Genomic DNA, 19,626 nt, shown 5'->3' with positions numbered 1-19,626 from the left:
AGCTTATCCAGGGATGGACAGTAGTTACCCTGGTGAAATAAACACTGCCTGGAATCCGGCCTCTTCTTTGCAGGCTCAGGCGTTCCTAGTGCCCCAGGGCTGAAGAGGCGCAGGGATGCTGATCTTGCTAACAAAGCACTGAGGAAACTGAGAAAGTAACTGTGCAGCAGGGTGGATGTGTGCCAACATACTACCTCGGAAAGCCAGCTGACATGGAGCAGGTCACTTGGCGTCTGAGTAAGGCAGTATTCTGGAGGATTCCTATGAAGATCCACTCTACTGGGATCTACCAGGCAGACTAGAGGCTCTCAGGAGATGGCTCAGGACGCGCTTCTGTCAAGACAGCATGGTCAAGGTCTGCGTCTGAACACTTACTTTTCTGACTGCCACCACGAACTGATGGCGCTTCCTGACTGGAACGCTCTTTCTGTAGATGTGACAGTTCCTTCATTACAAACTTTGTGGGACTGAGAGGCCATTCTGTCTCAGCTGCTCACATCTGCTGTCAATGATCACACACTGATCTCACGGTTTAAGTTTTGGAAGCAGCCTTATTTTCAGGTTCCTTGGGTGGGGTAGGAGGGGATGGGGGTGGCTTCATTTTTGTCCCAGGGAATTTAGAAATGTCTGTTTAAGAGAAGCTCAGTGGGTAGAGAATTTGCCTGGGTTTGATCCCTGGGTCCGGAAGATCTCCTGGAGAAGGAAATGGCTACTCACTCCAGTATTCTTGCCTGGAAAATCCCATGGATAGACAAGCCTGGTGGGCTGCAGTCCATGGGGTCACAAAGAGTCAGGCACGACTGAACGACTACCACACACAACTGCTGCACTAAAAACAGCATATATGGAAAGACATAATGTTGACAATTGTTGAAGGTGAGTGATGGTCTATGGGAGCTCATAAACCTGCTCCCACTACTTCGTGTACACTTGGAAATTCCTGTAATAAAAACAGAAAGAAGCTAATCTTTTTTTTTTAATTTTATTTTTAAACTTTACATAATTGTATTAGTTTTGCCAAATATCAAAATGAATCCGCCACAGTAATCTCTTTTTAAAATAAATCTGACCAGAGTAAAAGAGCTCTAAGTAGCAGATTAGTTGGCCAAAGCTAGGTTCAACCAAGATGAAATTTAACCACACAACTACTGTGTCAAGACAGAGTACCTTCTGTGAGGAGGGAGGCTCCTTGTCAAATGGTGAAAAGTCCATTTTGTTGCATGCCTTTCCTAACTAAATTGCTTTTCAGCTTCTACGACACACAGTTTTACTCTCTAGGCTTAAGGAAATGATCTTATGAAAAAGGAGGTTGTTTTTGTTTGGTTGGTTGGTTTTGTTTCAAAGGAGAGAATGTTCCTTTAGGAAACACAGGTCACATGTTCTTCACCTCACTCCAAATCACATCAATGCATTCTCTCTTCTGTTGTACAAAGAGCCAGAAATACTTTAGTATGTAAGATGACTTCCATGACTTATCACCTTCCTTAGAAAAAGCTTCCAAAAAGTCAGAATACTATCTTTGGTAGACTCACCTTAAAATCAAAATGCAGAGCATGGATTATTTCTTGACACCCCATTTCACTGCCTTCACTAAGCTAGATGCCGGGCACATTATGTGCACTATTTCTAATAGTCATGATAAGAACTGTGACTCATGCAGTAACACCCACCTCCCTTTACAAATGAGAACACTCTGGGCAGGTTAACCTAAGCAAGCAGCAGAGCTGGATCTGAAATCAAACTGATCTGATCAGACGGCTCAGGCACAAACTTAAGGACCCCTTCGATGGAAAGAAAGAAAAAGCCACTGTAGTGACAGGCAGTGGGAAAAACATGAAACTGAAGTTGCCTAAAAGCCAAAACATTCCTCAAGGCTTCATCACAACTGGAGGGTTCACCAAGGCCAGGCCTTCTGCTAGGTCTTTTTACGGTCACAGTGACAGGGTCACTGATAGCACCATACCAAAGAACTGCCCCAGGCCGAGGGGACTTGGCTGGACAATTTTCGGGAAGTTATTCCTTAATAACTGTTATTGTTAAGAGATGACATTTTGGTCTCAGAATAGTTTTGGAAAACAATCATGAAAAACGTGTTTCAAGTCCTATTTCGATGCTCAAAAATGTTAGTGCAAAATTAAATACGTTCCGTTAAGTTTTCAAAATGGAGGAAAAAATAGAGGGTAAAAAAGAAGGAAAAAAAAAAAAAAACAGGGGGAAAAGCTGAGGGGCGCCAAACTTGGATACATTTGCTTCAGAATATGTAAAAATGGGAAACAGTAATACTGTCTTAGAAAAGCATCAAAAATGGTTAAAGTCACACATTATCTGAAATATGAATCTAAATTACAAAACCCTGGCAGGCATTTTGAACATTAGCTGTTACAAAATTGCCAGACAGGTCTTTGTCAAAGAAAACAGGTTTTTCTGGTTCTGAAGTCACTTGAGCTTTAACCAAAATAGAGAGCCAATGGCTTAGACCTGCTCTACTTCACTCTACGCGCTAGAATGACCTGCTACTACCTTCTAACAAGGACATCACAGACATTTTAAGCTTCCAGGCACTACTAACCCAACCTAATTTTACAGGCCTCAGAAGATGGTATCCAATCACTCTTCAGAAATGCACAATTACAGCTGTCCCTACTGAAAAGTTTAATATATTTCAAATATTTTGAAAACTACAGAAAATGTCACAACACTGGTATACCGCCTTCTCAGCTCTATGAAATTCTAACATTTTAAGGACCAAAACACGACAGAGCTGAAACCCTTGGTGCACCCCCTCACTTCAATCCCACTTGTTTTGTCTCCCCTAAATTAACAACCACCGTGAACTTAGCATTTTCTTTTATTCATGTTTTTTATACCCATTCAGAGTCAGTTTATTTACAAAACAAGCAAAAACAACTCTCCTGGGACTCTAGTCCTTGATACACTTTTAACTCCTGTGGGCGCTATACACTGAAAAACACCAACTTACTGCCTCACTGTTTCCTAATAAGAAAACCCTGGATCAAAAAAAAGAAAGCCCTGGATCATCTCACAAGCTCGGACCCACTCATGAAATGGTCCTTCTCTTCCCTGGATCTGTTTTCTCTACAGCAAACCGTCAATAAACTTTTTTAAGAAGGGCCAAATAGTAAATACAGCCAGAATAGTGTGAAATCAGGCAAAACAATGGAAAAAATTATGACTGTTCCATGACCTTTAAGATAAAAAAAAAAACAAACAAACAACCTGTGGGTTATAAATGCATAGGATAAAAAAATAACAAAATGAATATTTATTTAGTTCACTGTAAGTTAAAACATTAGAAACTTGAGAATTGAAGTGTTAATTTTCTTTGTAAATAAGTAACTCACCAAGGGGCTTCCCTTGTGGCTCAGCTGGTAAAGAATCCACCTGCAATGCTGGAGACCTGGATTCAATCCCTGGGGTGGGAAGATCCCCTGGAGAAGGGAAAGGCTACCCACTCCAGTATTCTGGCCTGGACAGTCCATGGGGTCGCAAAGAGTCGGACACAACTGAGCAAGCAAAGAAGCAAGCAAACTCACCAAGAGTAGTGTGAATAGTACTTGCGAAGGTCTTTAGTCATTGACGTACTGATATGAAGCCAGTTTCTTTTCAGTTCACCTGAGAGTAAGTGTCATACCTCTCTCTAGGTTTGGGTCAGCCTCTAACCTTTTATGCTTTGCTCTATCAATGCCATGAAACTGCTCTGAGAGCTGCCTGGCATTCTGTCCAAGGTTCGGCCAGCGTTACTTCCACACACGGAACACCATCCTTTTTTGTCACAACTACTCTCTTCACGTCTGTGAGCTCCTCTGGCTGCACACCGGTCTTGAAGGGCAGCAGTACCCACTCCCACAGCTGGCTCATCCTCTGATCACTCCATTTATGCTTAACTGGAATTTCACTTCCAGCGTTATCACTTTTCTTCTTTGCTACACTTTGGTCTATTTTGGCCCAATTTCCTCTATCGACCAATCATTTTTGTAAACTGTCGCATTTTCTGTGGAGCAAGGAGGTAACTACATGCTTTGCTGTGTAGGAACTGAATAACACATGTGCAGTGACCAGGTACCATGCATGTGTGTCCACGCAAACCAAGGACTGCCTTTATCTCAAGCTTCACGGGTCACACAGTCTAACTAGTCAACTCTGTCATTACAGCGCGGAAGCAACCTAAGGTAATATGTAAATAAATGACCATGACTGGCATTCCAATAAAAATTGATTTCATATAATTTTTATGCCTTAAAATATTCTTGTGATCTTTTTCAACTATTAAAGGACTTCCCTCTTGATCCAGTAGTTAAGAATCTGCTTGCCAATGCAGGCTACATGGGTTTGATCCTGTGCTGCGGCAACTACTGAAGCCCGAGCACCCTAGAACCTGCGCTCCTCAACTAGACAAAGCCCGGGTGCCACAATGAAGAGCCGGCACAGCCCCCACCACCACCAAAAAAAGAGCGGAAGCCAGACTTAGTGTGCAGGCTGTATGCATGCAGTCACCACGAGCTGCAGCTTGCCAATCAGCTCTTTAGAGAGTGTTTATAAAAACACCCTGCTCAGATTTTCCATATTTACCCCTCCCCCCGTCATGTCACAGAACTCAGCAAATCCTGTATGTGTGGTCAGAAGCTATCACATAGACTCCCAGGGCTCACATTTCTTATGACAACACACTCTTTCATCACTAAAAGCAGCTCTACTCGTTTCATGAAAGCCACTTAGAATTCAAATGATAATGGCCAACAGGAAATGATTTGCTACAATAATACTCAGACATGTGAAAATATTACTTTTACACCAAAAAAAATAGAGGACAGAATACACTTCACTCCTCAGTACCAAAAAGCAAACTAGGAAGAATCCATTATTTTGACTTCAAAGAACAGGGACAGCTATTAGCATACTTACCAAGGGCTTGCTACCCACAAACCTACATTAGCTGAAAATTCACCACTGAATTTTCATGAACACCCTGTTCAGGCTGGTGAAATAAGTTGTGAGACATCCACACATACTACATATATGCTGTTATAGAACTAGGGAGACAAAAGCAAAAGAATGGTTTACATGCAATATTATGATTTTTTTTTAACTTTTAATTTAGATATGTGTGTGAATATACCTTTAGGGAAAGGAGACTAAAGGAGGCAGAAGCTTTTCCAGTTTTTTTTCTTTTTTTTCATCTGTATGTTTTAGGATAATTTGAGCAGTTTTGTGAACGCACAACTTATTTTCTTTCAGTTTTATCTAGATAGTGGATTAGTTACCCCTTCTGTTTGCTTAAATTGTTACATTTTTCATGGTAACGAAATGAACGTACTAAATAAATTCCCCAGTATCTTGAGAATAGTAAGCAACTAACTGCAGATGGTGATTGCAGCCATGAAATTAAAAGACGCTTACTCCTTAGAAGAAAAGTTATGACCAACCTAGATTGCATATTGAAAAGCAGAGATATTCCTTTGCCAATAAAGGTCCGTCTAGTCAAGGCTATGGTTTTCCAAGTGGTCATGTATGGATGTGAGAGTTGGACTGTGAAGAAGGCTGAGTGCCGAAGAATTGATGCTTTTGAACTGTGGTGTTGGAGAAGACTCTTGAGAGTCCCTTGGACTGCAAGGAGATTCAACCAGTCCATCCTAAAGGAGATCAGTCCTGGGTGTTCATTCGAAGGACGGATGCTAAAGCTCAAACTCCAGTACTTTGGCCACCTCATGTGAAGAGCTGACTCATTGGAAAAGACCCTGATGCTGGGAGGGATTGGGGGCAGGAGGAGAAGGGGACGACAGAGAATGAGATGGCTGGATGGCATCATTGACTCGATGGACATGAGTTTGAGTCAACTCCGGGAGTTGGTGATGTACAGGGAGGCCTGGCATGCTGCGATTCATGGGGTTGCAAAGAGTTGGACACAACTGAGTGACTGAACTGACTGATTGACCCTTCCCTGGTAGCTCAGCTGGTAAAGAATCCATCTGCAATGCAGGAGACCTCGGTTCAATTCCTGGGTTGGAAAAATCCCCTGGAGAAGGGATAGGCTACTCACTCCAGTATTCTTGGGCTTCCCTGGTGGCTCAGATGGTAAAGAATACATCTGCAATGCGGGAGACCTGGGTTCTATCCCTAGGTTGGGAAGATCTCCAGGAGGAGGGCATGGTAACCCACCCTAGTAGACTTACCTGGAGAATCCCTATGGACAGAGGAGCCTGGCAGGCTACACAGTCCATGAGGTCATAAAGAGTCGGACACGACAGAGTGACTAAGCACACCAGTGTTTGGTTATGGGGCTTCCAGGTGGCACTAGTGGTAAAGAACCCACCTGCCAATGCAGGAGATGTAAGAAGATCCCCTGGAGGAGGAAATAGCAACCCACTCCAGTATTCTTGCCTGGAAAATCCCACGGACAGAGGAGCTTGGAGGGCTACAGTCCATAGGGTCACTGAGTTGGACATGACTGAAGCAAATTAACACAAATTAGCACACAGTGTTTGGTTAATAGCTCATCTATGTAAATGGGGTGATCATACAATTAATCCTCTGATCAAGACACTTTTCAGAGTGAAAAGGGGTGTTCTTAACAGCCACCCTGGGAAGTACAGTGGCATAAGTTGGAACCCTCTAAGGTAAACTGAGCTGAGTAGCCAGCCTACATAGAAGGGAAGGTAGCCCCTGACCTCCAGGGATTTACGATTAAGTTAGAGCCACAAGACTGGCTTGGACAGAAGAAGGAAAAAAAGAAAACCACACAAGGTAAACTACTACAATCACACCCTAAATTCAAAGGACTTGTAAGCCACACAGGGCACAAAGGAAATGAGGAAAAGCTCTGGTATTGGGAAGTGACACAATAAGGAAAGTTATTCGGCCAAAGTGTAGGGGACAGATTAGAGGACAGGGCCCGCAGGAAGCTGTCCTGGTAAGGGACCAGTGTGTGTAGGAGCCCCTGGCTGCCTCTTACTTGCCCACTGTTTGGGGTTAGGGGTGGGGGTGGGGGCAGCTTTCCTAACCTCCCTGTACATGTATTTCCTCATTCATAATAAGGAAACAATAATACAAACAACAAAAATGTGTAAACCTCTCAATAAAGCTGGAAAATGCATAAATGCAGCATTCTTCAATTCAGCAAGCCCTGTATTCTCTGATTTAGGTCATGCTAATTAAAAAACATTTTTTTTTTCAGAGGCTTCTAAATCAGACTCTTGGGAGGCTTGATAAGGCAAAGCTCTGATTACAGACCGATCATATCTGTGACATAATTAGAAATATGTATTTGGTCTCTCCCCACCCTATGTTCCTGATAGAGAGCTCCTAAAACCCTTGGAATTTCTTGAGTGCCATATCATGTTCTACTCTAATATTCGGTTTTCTGACACAAGAACTAAAACCCCAGCAATCTCTGGATGGCACAATCGTCTTACTGAATGCCAGTGAGATGACTAGTGGCTGGGGGTGCCCTGGAAAGTTTCAGGAACTTCAGGATAGAAGTTAAAAAAAATCCTATCATTTTGCCTTTTCATACTGAAAAGGCAAAATGATAGGATACTGAAAGAGAAACTCCCCAGGTCAGTAGGTGCCCAATATGCTACTGGAGATCAGTGGAGAAATAACTCCAGAAAGAATGAAGGGATGGAGCCAAAGCAAAAAGAATACCCAGCTGTGGATGTGACTGGTGATAGAAACAAGGTCCGATGCTGTAAAGAGCAATATTGCATAGGAACCTGGAATGTCAGGTCCATGAATCAAGGCAAATTGGAAGTGGTCAAACAAGAGATGGCAAGGGTGAATGTTGACATTCCAGGAATCAGCGAACTGAAATGGACTGGAATGGGTGACTTTAACTCAGATGACCATTATATCTACTGCTGCGGGCAGGAATCCCTCAGAAGAAATGGAGTGGCCATCATGGTCAACAAAACAGTCTGAAATGCAGTACTTGGATGCAATCTCAAAAACGACAGAATGATCTCTGTTTGTTTCCAAGGCAAACCATTCAATATCACAGTAATCCAAGTCTATGCCCCAACCAGTAACGCTGAAGAAGCTGAAGTTGAACGGTTCTATGAAGACCTACAAGACCTTTTAGAACTAACACCCAAAAAAGATGTCCTTTTCATTATAGGGGACTGGAATGCAAAAGTAGGAAGTCAAGAAACACCTGGAGTAACAGGCAAATATGGCCTTGGAATACGGAAAGAAGCAGGGCAAAGACTGTAGAGTTTTGCTGAGAAAATGCACTAGTTATAACAAACACCCTCTTCCAACAACACAAGAGAAGACTCTATACATGGACATCACCAGATGGTCAACACGGAATCAGATTGATTATATTCTTTGCAGCCAAAGATGGAGAAGCCCTATATAGTCAGCAAAAACAAGACTAGGAGCTGACTGTGGCTCAGACCATGAACTCCTTATTGCCAAATTCAGACTTAAATTGAACAAAGTAGGGAAAACCACTAGGTCATTCAGGTATGACCTAAATCAAATCCCTTATGATTATACAGTGGAAGTGAGAAATAGATTTAAGGGCCTAGATCTGAAAGATAGAGTACCTGATAAGCTATGGAATGAGGTTCGTGACACTGTACAGGAGACAGGGATCAAGACCATCCCCATGGAAAAGAAATGCAAAACAGCAAAATGGCTGTCTGGGGAGGCCTTACAAATAGCTGTGAAAAGAAGAGAAGTGAAAAGCAAAGGAGAAAAGGAAAGATATAAACATCTGAATGCAGAGTTCCAAAGAATAGCAAGAAGAGATAAGAAAGCCTTCTTCAGCGATCAATGCAAAGAAATAGAGGAAAACAACAGAATGGGAAAGACTAGAGATCTCTTCAAGAAAATCAGAGATACCAAAGGAACATTTCATGCAAAGATGGGCTCGATAAAGGACAGAAATGGTATGGACCTAACAGAAGCAGAAGATATTAAGAAGAGTGGCAAGTATACACAGAAGAACTGTACAAAAAAGATCTTCACGACCCAGATAATCACGACGGTGTGATCACTGACCTAGAGCCAGACATCCTGGAATGTGAAGTCAAGTGGGCCTTAGAAAGCCTCACTACGAACGAAGCTGGTGGAGGTGATAGAATTCCAGTTGAGCTATTCCAAATCCTGAAAGATGATGCTGTGAAAGTGCTGCACTCAATATGCCAGCAAATTTGGAAAACTCAGCAGTGGCCACAGGACTGGAAAAGGTCAGTTTTCATTCCAATCCCAAAGAAAGGCAATGCCAAAGAATGCTCAAACTACCGCACAATTGCACTCATCTCACACGCTAGTAAAGTAATGCTCAAAATTCTCCAAGCCAGGCTTCAGCAATATGTGAACCGTGAACTTCCTGATGTTCAAGCTGGTTTTAGAAAAGGCAGAAGAAACACAGATCAAATTGCCAACATCCACTGGATCATGGAAAAAGCAAGAGAGTTCCAGAAAAACATCTATTTCTGCTTTATTGATTATGCCAAAGCCTTTGACTGTGTGGATCACAATAAAGTGTGGAAAATTCTGAAAGAGATGGAAATACCAGACCACCTGATCTGCCTCTTGAGAAATTTGTATGCAGGTCAGGAAGCAACAGTTAGAACTGGACATGGAACAACAGACTGGTTCCAATAGGAAAAGGAGTACGTCAAGGCTGTATATTGTCACCCTGATTATTTAATTTATATGCAGAGCACATCATGAGAAACACTGGACGGGAAGAAACACAAGCTGGAATCAAGATTGCCAGGAGAAATATCAATAACCTCAGATATGCAGATGACACCACCCTTATGGCAGAAAGTGAAGGGGAACTAAAAAGCCTCTTGATGAAGGTGAAAGTGGAGAGTGAAAAGTTGGCTTAAAGCTCAACATTCAGAAAATGAAGTTCATGGCATCCGGTCCCATCACTTCATGGGAAATAGATGGGGAAACAGTGGAAACAGTGTCAGATTTTATTTTTTTGGGCTCCAAAATCACTGCGGATGGTGACTGCAGCCATGAAATTAAAAGACTTACTCCTTGGAAGGAAAGTTATGACCAACCTAGATAGCATATTGAAAAGCAGAGACATTCCTTTGCCAACAAAGGTCCGTCTAGTCAAGGCTATGGTTTTTCCTGTGGTCATGTATGGATGTGAGAGTTGGACTGTGAAGAAGGCTGAGTGCCGAAGAATTGATGCTTTTGAACTGTGGTGTTGGAGAAGGCTCTTGAGACCCTTGGACTGCAAGGAGATCCAACCAGTCCATTCTGAAGGAGATCAGCCCTGGGATTTCTTTGGAAGGAATGATGCTAAAGCTGAAACTCCAGTACTTTGGCCACCTCATTCGAAGAGTTGACTCACTGGAAAAGACTCTGATGCTGAGAGGGACTGGGGGCAAGAGGAGAAGGGGACGAGAGAGGATGAGGTAGCTGGATGGCATCACTGACTTGATGGACGTGAGTCTGAGTAAACTCCGGGAGTTGGTGATGGACAGGGAGGCCTGGCATGCTGCGTGTGATTCATGGGGTCGCAAAGAGTCGGACACGACTGAGCGACTGATCTGATCTGATCTGATCAGGATAGAGGCTGGGGGAATTCCCTGGCACTCCAGTGGTGAGGGCTCCACACTTTCACTGCAGTGGGCCTGGGTTCAATCTCTGATTGGGGAACTAAGACCCCACAAGGTGTGTGGCACAACACCCTGACCCCGAAAAAGGATGGAGACTGGGTGCCAGAAAAACCCAGCCTAGATTAAAGGGTTGGAACTTTCAGCCCCACCCCCTATTCTCCAGGGAGTCTGAGTTAATAATCAATCATGCCTACATGATGAAGCTTCAGTAAAATATCCCAACAGGTGGTGAACACACCCACATGCCAGAAGGGTGGCTCACCCCAAACTCCATAAGGACAGAAGCTTGTACACTGGGGGACCCTTCCAGACCTCTGTCTTCACCTGGCTACTCATTTGTATCCTTTATAATAAACTGGTAAACGTGTTTCTCTGAGTTCTGTGGATTATTCTAGCAAACTGGATCTGAGAGGGTCATGGGAACCCTTGAACATTTCAAGTTGGTGAAACTGACAGATGACAACCTTGGGCTCTGACTGGCATCTGAAGGGAGAGGGGAGTCCTTAACCTGCAGGACCTGTGCTCACTTCCAGCAGCTTCAGAATTGAGTTAAATTGCCAGACACCCATTCTGAGTCTGCTGAGAATTGCCTGATGTGGAAAAACCCACACATCTTGTATCAGAAATATTTTCTGTAGTAGACAGGAGAGTGTTCTCTTTAAAATCCCTTCAGGATTAAGGTGAAAGCTGAGAATGCTAGCAAGAGAACCAACTTAAGGACATTATAAATATAACTCAGCCCCAGTTGAAGGCCTCTCTGTGTGATTAATACCCATTCTAGATCTAGTTAATATAAAAATGTTTTTTGACAGGTTTGTTAGCAGTTAGCAGTTTGTTTTTACTGTCGTGAAATGCACCATGTATTAGAGGCTATCTTGCAATGGCTTGTCTGGGAAAGGGCATTTGCTCAATGTAACCTGAATTCACTAGTGAGTAATAAAGCAGAGATTCAGTTGGCTTTCCCTCCATCTGTCCCACTGAGATAAATTCTGTGGGCTTGCAGATGCATCTCTTAAAAACGATTCAAATGGAAGGGACTTTGTTTGACACTGGGACCAATCATAAAGAGTGTTGTAAAAATTAAAGGCATTTTTTACTCCATTATAAATGCTTAAAACATTTGGCACAAAGCTTTGAATAAGTAGTGTATTTTTATAAAGACCAGACTGGTGGTGACTGACAGGATAGAGAGGATATGGAAAATCAAAGTACAAACTCCAGTCAGTGAGTTGATCAAAGCAATCCAACCATCAGTCTTTCCCTTTGTTTTTCTGCTGTGCCACCACCTGGCACGCCTGCCTGAAGGTATAAAATTCCTTATTTTCACCTCCAGTAAAGTCCCGCAATACTATACTATCGGGAGATTAAGAGGTCGGAGAGAAGAAAATAAGAAAAACTATGCGTTGGTTACCTATTTTGACTTCAAGTTATCTTTCACCAAGGAATGAGAGACTCACACTCTATGTGAGTGAAGAGGTACTAAACACTAGGGAGGCAGATACTCACCCGTTTTAATTCTGCTGGGCCAAATCTCAAAGCTGACATTTATTTCACAATCAGTCTTATTTCAAGGTGATCTATAAATCCACCTGTTTTGGTTAGCTGGATAGGCTCTACATACTTGAGGACTTCTGCGTCTAGTACAGAAAGCTATTACCACCCATGCCTTCCTCTAGGTTTGGGTGCTTGGAAGTTGTCATTATTAGGATAAGTAATTCAGAAACTTTAAAATAACCGCTAGGTATTTACGAGGAGAGAACATTTACAATGACATACCCAACTTACATTGTAAAACTCATAAAATCTTGTTTTAGATATAAAATCTTGGCATTTTAGATATAAAATATTTAGATATAAAGGTTTACATTCCATAAACCATCATCACAATGCCAGCCACCACTCCTACCCTCTGTCACCTCATATTCATCACTCAAGCAGGACAATAAATTCTACCCTTACCTAAATCTGTAACTAGAATTACAGGGGTCAACCTGAATAATTTGAAACAGTAGTTTCAAAGTCTTTCATGGACTTTGAACTGTTAATTCACATTCAGGGGTTCTTAACTTTTTTAAAACCTGGGACCATTTTTCAGAAACTGATTATAGCTAATGGGCTGTCTACCTAAAACAATGTTTCCTGACCTTTTTTTCCATTATCACCCCGCACCCCTGGAGACTTTTTAGACATTTTCGCTAATCACCCCACTAACACCACAGACATATATGTAGCCCTTTAAAGGTCAAAAACTATTATACTATATATTCTACCCCACTTCGCGAACATGTCCTAGATTCTAAATGACTGGCCCTGGAATAAACATAAAGAATCACAGGCTTCTGAAGCCAGGGACCGAGGAGCCCACTGGTGAGATCCATGTCAAACTCTCGCCTCATTTCTAAAATGGCTTCCTAGTAATGAACAATGTGCTTCAGATAAACTTCCAAGTAACTTTAACTTCAAAGTGCCTGGGCCTCAGCATCCCTTCATTAGAGTTTTCAAAACTATCTTGTCAGAAACCAGTGAAACGACATTTGTGACCAGCGTCAAAAAAGGAGGTCCATAATCCATACAGGAATGCTTCTGTGGTCATTTGTGAGCTCCTTATTAGTCAGTGACCAATGGGCCATGAAAGCTTCCTGGGGTTAATTAAGTCACCTCAGTGTGACCCCTTCAGGGTTCTCTCCTGCCTCACATGAATCACAGGCTACCTCATCCCTTATTCGCCTGTCAGCCTCAGGACACGGTAAACAGAGGTTTGGCTGCCTGGCCAACTACCTGAAGACAAGCCTGAGTGCTGCGAATGACTCAGGAGACAGGTATAATGAGGAACAGGTCACAGGCTGGCTTTCTCTATTACAGGCTGACTTCTCAAATGCCAACCAGGGCAAGGGACCACTTTCCCTCAGTGGGCCTGAAGGCAAACCCCTCAATGTTCTTTAAATATTGTCAACATTTCAGCCTCGAAGGCCATGTTTTTAGCACTAAACACACCAAACCTTACCTTCCTTTTCTTCTCTTTTTAACAGTATAGTTCTTTACTATGTTTCAGGTTTATAGCCAAGTGACTGTTTTTCAGATTCTTGTCCATTGTAGGTTATTACACAATACTAAATATCTTCAGTACCAACAGTTCCCTGGGCTATCCAGTAGGTCCTTGCTGTTTATTTTATACATAATAATGTGTATCTGTTAATCCCCAAATCCTAATTTATCTTTCCTCCCTACCTACTTTTCTTTATAGTACTCATTACCAAGTATCCATTCATGGTTTATTTATTGTATTATCTTCCTCTCATTACCATGTAACTGTCATGGATTGGGGGTGGGGGGGTTGTCATCTGTTTCATTCAGTGCTTTGTTTCAAAGGCCTAAAACTGTGCCTGGTACTTGGTGGGTGTCTGTGTTGAATAAATCAGTTAATAAATACTTCAAACTGTCCTGGAACCAACCTATCTTACCTGAAAATAGAACGAGCACTTCTATGAAGGATGAAAATAGTGTAAGATGCCACTTTAGAGACCTTTCCCCTGATCACCAACACCAGCTGCAATTTCACTCTTGTCTCTCATCCTCTTTTTGACTACCCAGTTTACAACTATCCATGGGGGTGAGGAGAAGAGAAATGAGTGGTGATTAATATGCTTATTGGAGATTTACTGGAAAGTTCACTTTTTCAGTCAAAGTTCTGGAGAAACTAATTAATTCAAGAAGTTGATGCAAATGGAAGATCACGGACTCTCCTGGTGGTCCAGTGGTTAAGAATCCACCTGCCAATGCAGAGGACACGGGTTCAATCCCTGGTCCAGGAAGATCCTATATGCCATGGAGCAACAAAGTCCCCATACTCTAGAGCCCGTGCTCTGCAACAAGAGAAACCACGGCAATGAGAAGCCCCCAACTGCCACAACTAGAGAAAGCTGGGGCCCAACAGCAAAGACCCAGTGCAACCAAACATAAATAATAAAATAAAATACACAGAAGATCACTTCAAAGTGCACTAGAGGCTTTCACATGAATGCTGCCACACTTGTCTCCAGTGGAAATTCCCAAGAACAATCAACAAAGGGCTATGAGCCAAGGAACCATTAACACAAGTTCTCTTGTATAAGTTACTGGCAGTAGGAACTATATTTAACTGACCACTCCCAAAAGGAATTTTTGAGGTTCTATTCTGAAAAGGAATATACTATTTGCCCTTGTATTGATCAAAATGATATATCTGTGGGCACTCCAAGTACCAGGACTTACCATGCAGGACGAGATAAAAATCATGCACATTTGTGGCCACCTGTTAAGGGGTGTTCTCTGAGAATAATAACACACATACACACACTGCACTGTACAATTTATAAACTATTATGTTTTATCTACCTTTGTTTACTAAATGGGGCATATTCTTACTGTGGGAGTCACAACTCAAAACGCTCAGAAGATACAGAGGGCAGGCCAAGTGAATAAACACCGACAGAAAGCAGTCTATGTCCTTCCCAGAAGAAGTACTTGGCACTACCCCAGGGTGCTATGTGGGAACACTGCGCCAGATCTTCATATTTTTTAGGCCCAGCCCCAAATCAGAATATTTCATTAAAAATTTCTCAATTCTAGAAACAAGTCACATAAAGCCTGTCTGAGGCCTCCTGGGAACAGCCAGTTTGGTGGGGTTTTTTTAAAATTTTCTATTTTAAAATATTTTTGCCTGTGCCACATGGAACGTGGGATCTTAGTTTCCCAACTGGGAATTGAACCCCAGACCCTGCATGGGAAGTGTGGGGTCTTAACCACTAGACCACCAGGGAAGTCTCAACAGCCAGTTTATAATCTGTGTGTTTCCATGGCAGACTGGCTCTCTCCCTGGATGCTACAAACACCCGGAGATGTATCAGCTGTCCCCCATCTCCATCTGCAGAGGTGTGCCTCCAAATGCCCACTACATTCCACACCCCTTCCTATCTGCCCTCTACCACCCAGTGCCTCACCAACACTGTCTGTCTCGACACCATGTGACTCTCCTACCACTTGCTTATCACCACACCAGCCCCAGATTCCCAAGTTACCCTTCATCCCCATGCATCCTATTTTGTTGCCATCTCCCTTCCCCCAGCTCCTGGAGTCTCTGATACTTACGGGCCTATCTTCAGCAAAACCTCTCATTCCCTCAATCTCTTCTCTGAACAGTCTTACTCTAACTGAACCCAGCTCACCCCTGAAGAGATAGCTTCTCTTGTGCCCTTGCAAGGGGGCACTGCTTCTATATCATTCTCCCTCCACCCTCAACACCCCAGTTATGAATCTCATCATTAGAGTAAATCATACCCCACCCTGTGCGTCATTTGCTGACCCAGCTCACCCCCCACCCCTTGTTTCTCTGTTGATTTTAGCTTCCTGTCATTCCCACTGTGGCTCTTATCACCATTCTTGGTGATTTCTGTATCCAGATAGGTGCTCCTCCAACCATCCTGGCCTCTTGGTTCCTAGACTTCCTCTCCTCCAGTGATCTTGTCCTCCCCACAGCAGCTCCCCTAGATCCTTCCGAACCTCAGCTTCAAGGGTCTCCCTCAGTGCCGTGTAGTTTATCTTCCTAGTTCATTCTTTTCAAAACCTCAGGTCCAATAACTCACTGGTCCTACCACCTTTCCACTACCCCTCAGCCCCCTCATATCTTCACATAGATTGTTCCTTGACCAACCATTATGATCACCCTCTTACACACTTCCCCTCCCTCCAGTATATTCATCTGGAGGTACCTGTGCAGTTGTGTGTGTCTGGAGAAACACCTCACTCTTAGTGGATGACTTTGCTTCCTGAGAAAAATCAAAGCAATCAGAAGGTGGGCAGAGGAATAAAAACCACTTCTTGTCTCCAAATAAGCTGTTGATTCAGCTCTCATACAAACAGAACTTCAGATAAGCAAGGGCATTAGTTTACCCAGCCAGATAGGAATACTTCTGAAAGGTCAGGAGGTCCAGCCAGCTACAGCAGCTGGGAAAACCATTGGAATAAGCAGAAAAGGTCTCTGTAGCCAGACCCAGCTTTGTCAATTACTAATGTGTGGTCTTAGGCAAGATCTGTATCTTCACCGCCACACCAAGTTGTTTCAAGGATTAAATAATGCATAAGTGCTCAAAGTAAGCAATAGATGTTAGCCCCAAACTCGGTTTTGACAAAAATCCCAGGCCAGGTAACTGGAAGGTATGGGTTTCCTTGACGACTCAGATGGTAAAAGAATCTAGCTAGCCTACAATGCAATAGCCCAGGGTTTGATCCCTGGGTTGGGAAGATCCCCTGGAGAAGGGAATGGCTATCCACTCCAGTATCCTTGCCTGGAGAATTCCACATACTGAGGAGTATATCTAAAAAAAGTCCAGAAGAAAAGTCTAACAAATTCTAGTTCAGATCACAAGAATGATCAACAATTGCATTCCTAATTCCCTGGAGCTGAGTCTCTCCCCACAGGCCCTCAACTCAGTTTTTCCTCTCTGCCTTGGGCACAGGGAAAATAACAGTCTTTAGAAGTCACCACAGGTGATGACTTGGTGTATAAACACCAATGCTACAAACACCAATGCTTTCTCTTTCCATCCAAAATGCTGGCCTGTAAAGTCACCTGATTCCTGTCTGTTCCCCACTTGGCCTCCCCTTCCAATCTCCCACTGGCCCCCTCCAACACACCGCTACTCCAGTCGCGCCGGCAGTCTTTTCCTCAAATACCACCAAGCTCATTCCAGCCTCAAGGCCTCTGAACTCCACTGCTTCCAACTGGACAAACATCCCTGAGGCCTCTGTGTCTCTGCCACTTGTTCCTTCTTCACATTAGAGCTCAGCTGTCACTGTCCTCAGGGAGACCTCTCCTGAGAACGTGAGCTAAAGTGGCCCCCATCATCCCTGTTGGTCTTCTTCTTCCTGTTCAATTACGTCTTAGTAATTTAATACTGCAGTAAGTACTCCTTATTTAAATGCTTACTCCCTGTCTCTGTCTATCCCACTAGAGTATCAGCTCTCTAAGTGCAAGCACATGGCTTGTCTGAGTCACAAACGGTATCCCAGCTCCCAGCACTGCCCCCTGACACATAGCAGGGGCTCAAGAAATTTTGCTGAATCAACGAATTCTTCTTTCAGGAGGATCATTTTCAAAATCTGCTTGTATTTGTCTGAGGAAGTAAGGTTAAACCAACACTTGTTCAAAAAGATCTTTCAGGCTGAACTTCCGTAGAGTTCAGACATTTAAATTGGGTCTTACCCTCCACCAAGCTCTAAGGACGAATTCAAGCCCACCTTCTCAATGCCAATATTCTTAAGCCAAGAGGCGCTCCATCCCCGCCCCTTGCACCCCGTGTAAGTTTTCCCTCCCAACATATTTGCTTTTCTTTTCCTTTGAATATCACTGAGAAGCACCTTTGTTCGGGGAGGCGCTCTAATGCAACTGAACCCAGAAAGATTTCTCAGGAGGCTGCGGTCCAATATCCAAAAACATAGGGTGCAGGCTTCTTCCCAGAGGCTAAAAGGCCAACAGGTCCCCTAACCCAAGCCCTGTCCTCTGAGGCTGGCCCCCCCACCGCGGGCTTTCGTGGGCTTTTTTTCGCTGGCAGGAAGTGGCTGGTCTTCGGTTCGGTCCCTCACCTCCTTCCTGCCACAGGAAAGGCCACTGCCACTCCTTCTTGGTGAACAGCCCTAAGCCAGTCTCCTCCCTCCTCTACAGGAAACTTTTCCCAGCCCGGGCTCTGCCACCCGCCCTCGCTCCCGGGGGCTCCCGAATCTCTCTCTCAAGGTTCAATCCAGCCGAGCTGGCTCCACTACACCCGCCTAAGCTTCACCCAGTCGCCCCCAAACTTCCTCCCTCGCCAATTCCCCCTGCTCGGACCTCGCTCCGGCCCTCCTCGTTCCCCAACTTAGCCCCTCCACCTTGCCCCTAACGCCCCGCCTTCAGCCTCTCGACCCTCCACAACCCCCAGGACTCCCGCCCGGGCCCTCACCGTGGATGCCACGTTCTTCGTCGGCCGCCTCAGCCCCGGAGAGGAGCAGCGATGCCAGCAGGGCGAGGAGCACCCCGCACCGCCTCGGCTCAGAGAGCTGCGCCATGACGGACTCCGCGCGGCAGCCCAGGGGAGAGGCCTCGAGCCTCTGGTCGTTGGGGTCTCGCGAGCAGGTGCGGGAAGACCCTCGCCGCGCAGGCGCACTGGAGCGCCTTGCGTTCAGGTGCGGGCGCTCGTAGGGGTCTGCGGGGCGTGCCTCTGCCCTCGCCACACGGGAAATCTCCAGGAAGCCCTTTTCTCGGTCCTTCGGTGTGCGGATACTCTGCCTCCTGTGCCCACGATGATTTTCTCTGCTCCTCACTCGCCCCGGACTCCCTCTACCCTTCAGAACCCCACCACACCCCAGGACCCTCGGTGGGCGCCAGAGGTAATGGCGCCCGCCTCGAAGCAGCTGTCGAAGGAGGAAGGCCAGGTAGGGGGCGGGGCGCACCTGGTGAGGCGGGACGCGTAGAGCGCAGGCGCAGGGAGCCTGCACCTGCGCGGCCGTGCTCCTCCCTAGGCGCACCTGGACCCGCCCCTGGCGCTGAGGTAAGGGCGAGGCTTATGTTGGCTCCGCCCCTCGTGATGCCTAGCCTGGGGCGGTACGCGCAGGGTGAGCCTTAGGGCTCTTGCTGCCCGTGGGCGTCGGCTTGTTGACCGTGTCCGAGCACCTTCGCTCTTGAACTTGGCCTCTGGGAAATGAGGGTGCAGGTGTGCTCTTACTGGACACCTGTCGGTTTTTTGCCCAGCTTGCTTCAGCCTTCCGATGAGAGCAAGGGATTTCTTCTTTCTAAATTCCAACGTTCACTAAGTGCCTCCCCAGCGTTGACCAGTCCCCGCATCACCAGACAGGAACAGAGCAGCAGAGTGATGACAGAAGCACGTGACAAAGTGATTATGGAGGAGACGGGGCAAACACAGGCTGAATGATCAGGGGCTGCGTGGTGGAAGACCTGGGAGCCCAGACAGGTTCCCCGTTCAGTCTGAGAGAGGGCCAGAGAGGGCTC

At 44.9% G+C, this 19,626-nt stretch overlaps 1 protein-coding gene across 1 annotated transcript in view; it reads right to left on the bottom strand.

Moving 5' to 3' along the window:
• The window catches only part of SPINT2 (serine peptidase inhibitor, Kunitz type 2), a 30,429-nt gene extending 11,301 nt beyond the window's left edge, over window positions 1-19,128 (bottom strand). The window contains exon 1 of the mRNA XM_055552307.1: window positions 18,581-19,128. Coding sequence (XP_055408282.1) covers window positions 18,581-18,686 — 106 coding nt within the window. The 5' untranslated portion in view covers window positions 18,687-19,128. The remainder of the gene's footprint in view (window positions 1-18,580) is intronic.
• Window positions 19,129-19,626: the final 498 nt, after the last annotated feature.

This window comes from Bubalus kerabau, chromosome 17, assembly GCF_029407905.1.
Source record: "Bubalus kerabau isolate K-KA32 ecotype Philippines breed swamp buffalo chromosome 17, PCC_UOA_SB_1v2, whole genome shotgun sequence".
Classification (NCBI taxonomy): Eukaryota; Metazoa; Chordata; class Mammalia; order Artiodactyla; family Bovidae; genus Bubalus; species Bubalus kerabau.
The sequence above is the reverse complement of the archived record's forward strand: the minus strand, read 5'-3'. Positions and strand labels throughout refer to the sequence as shown.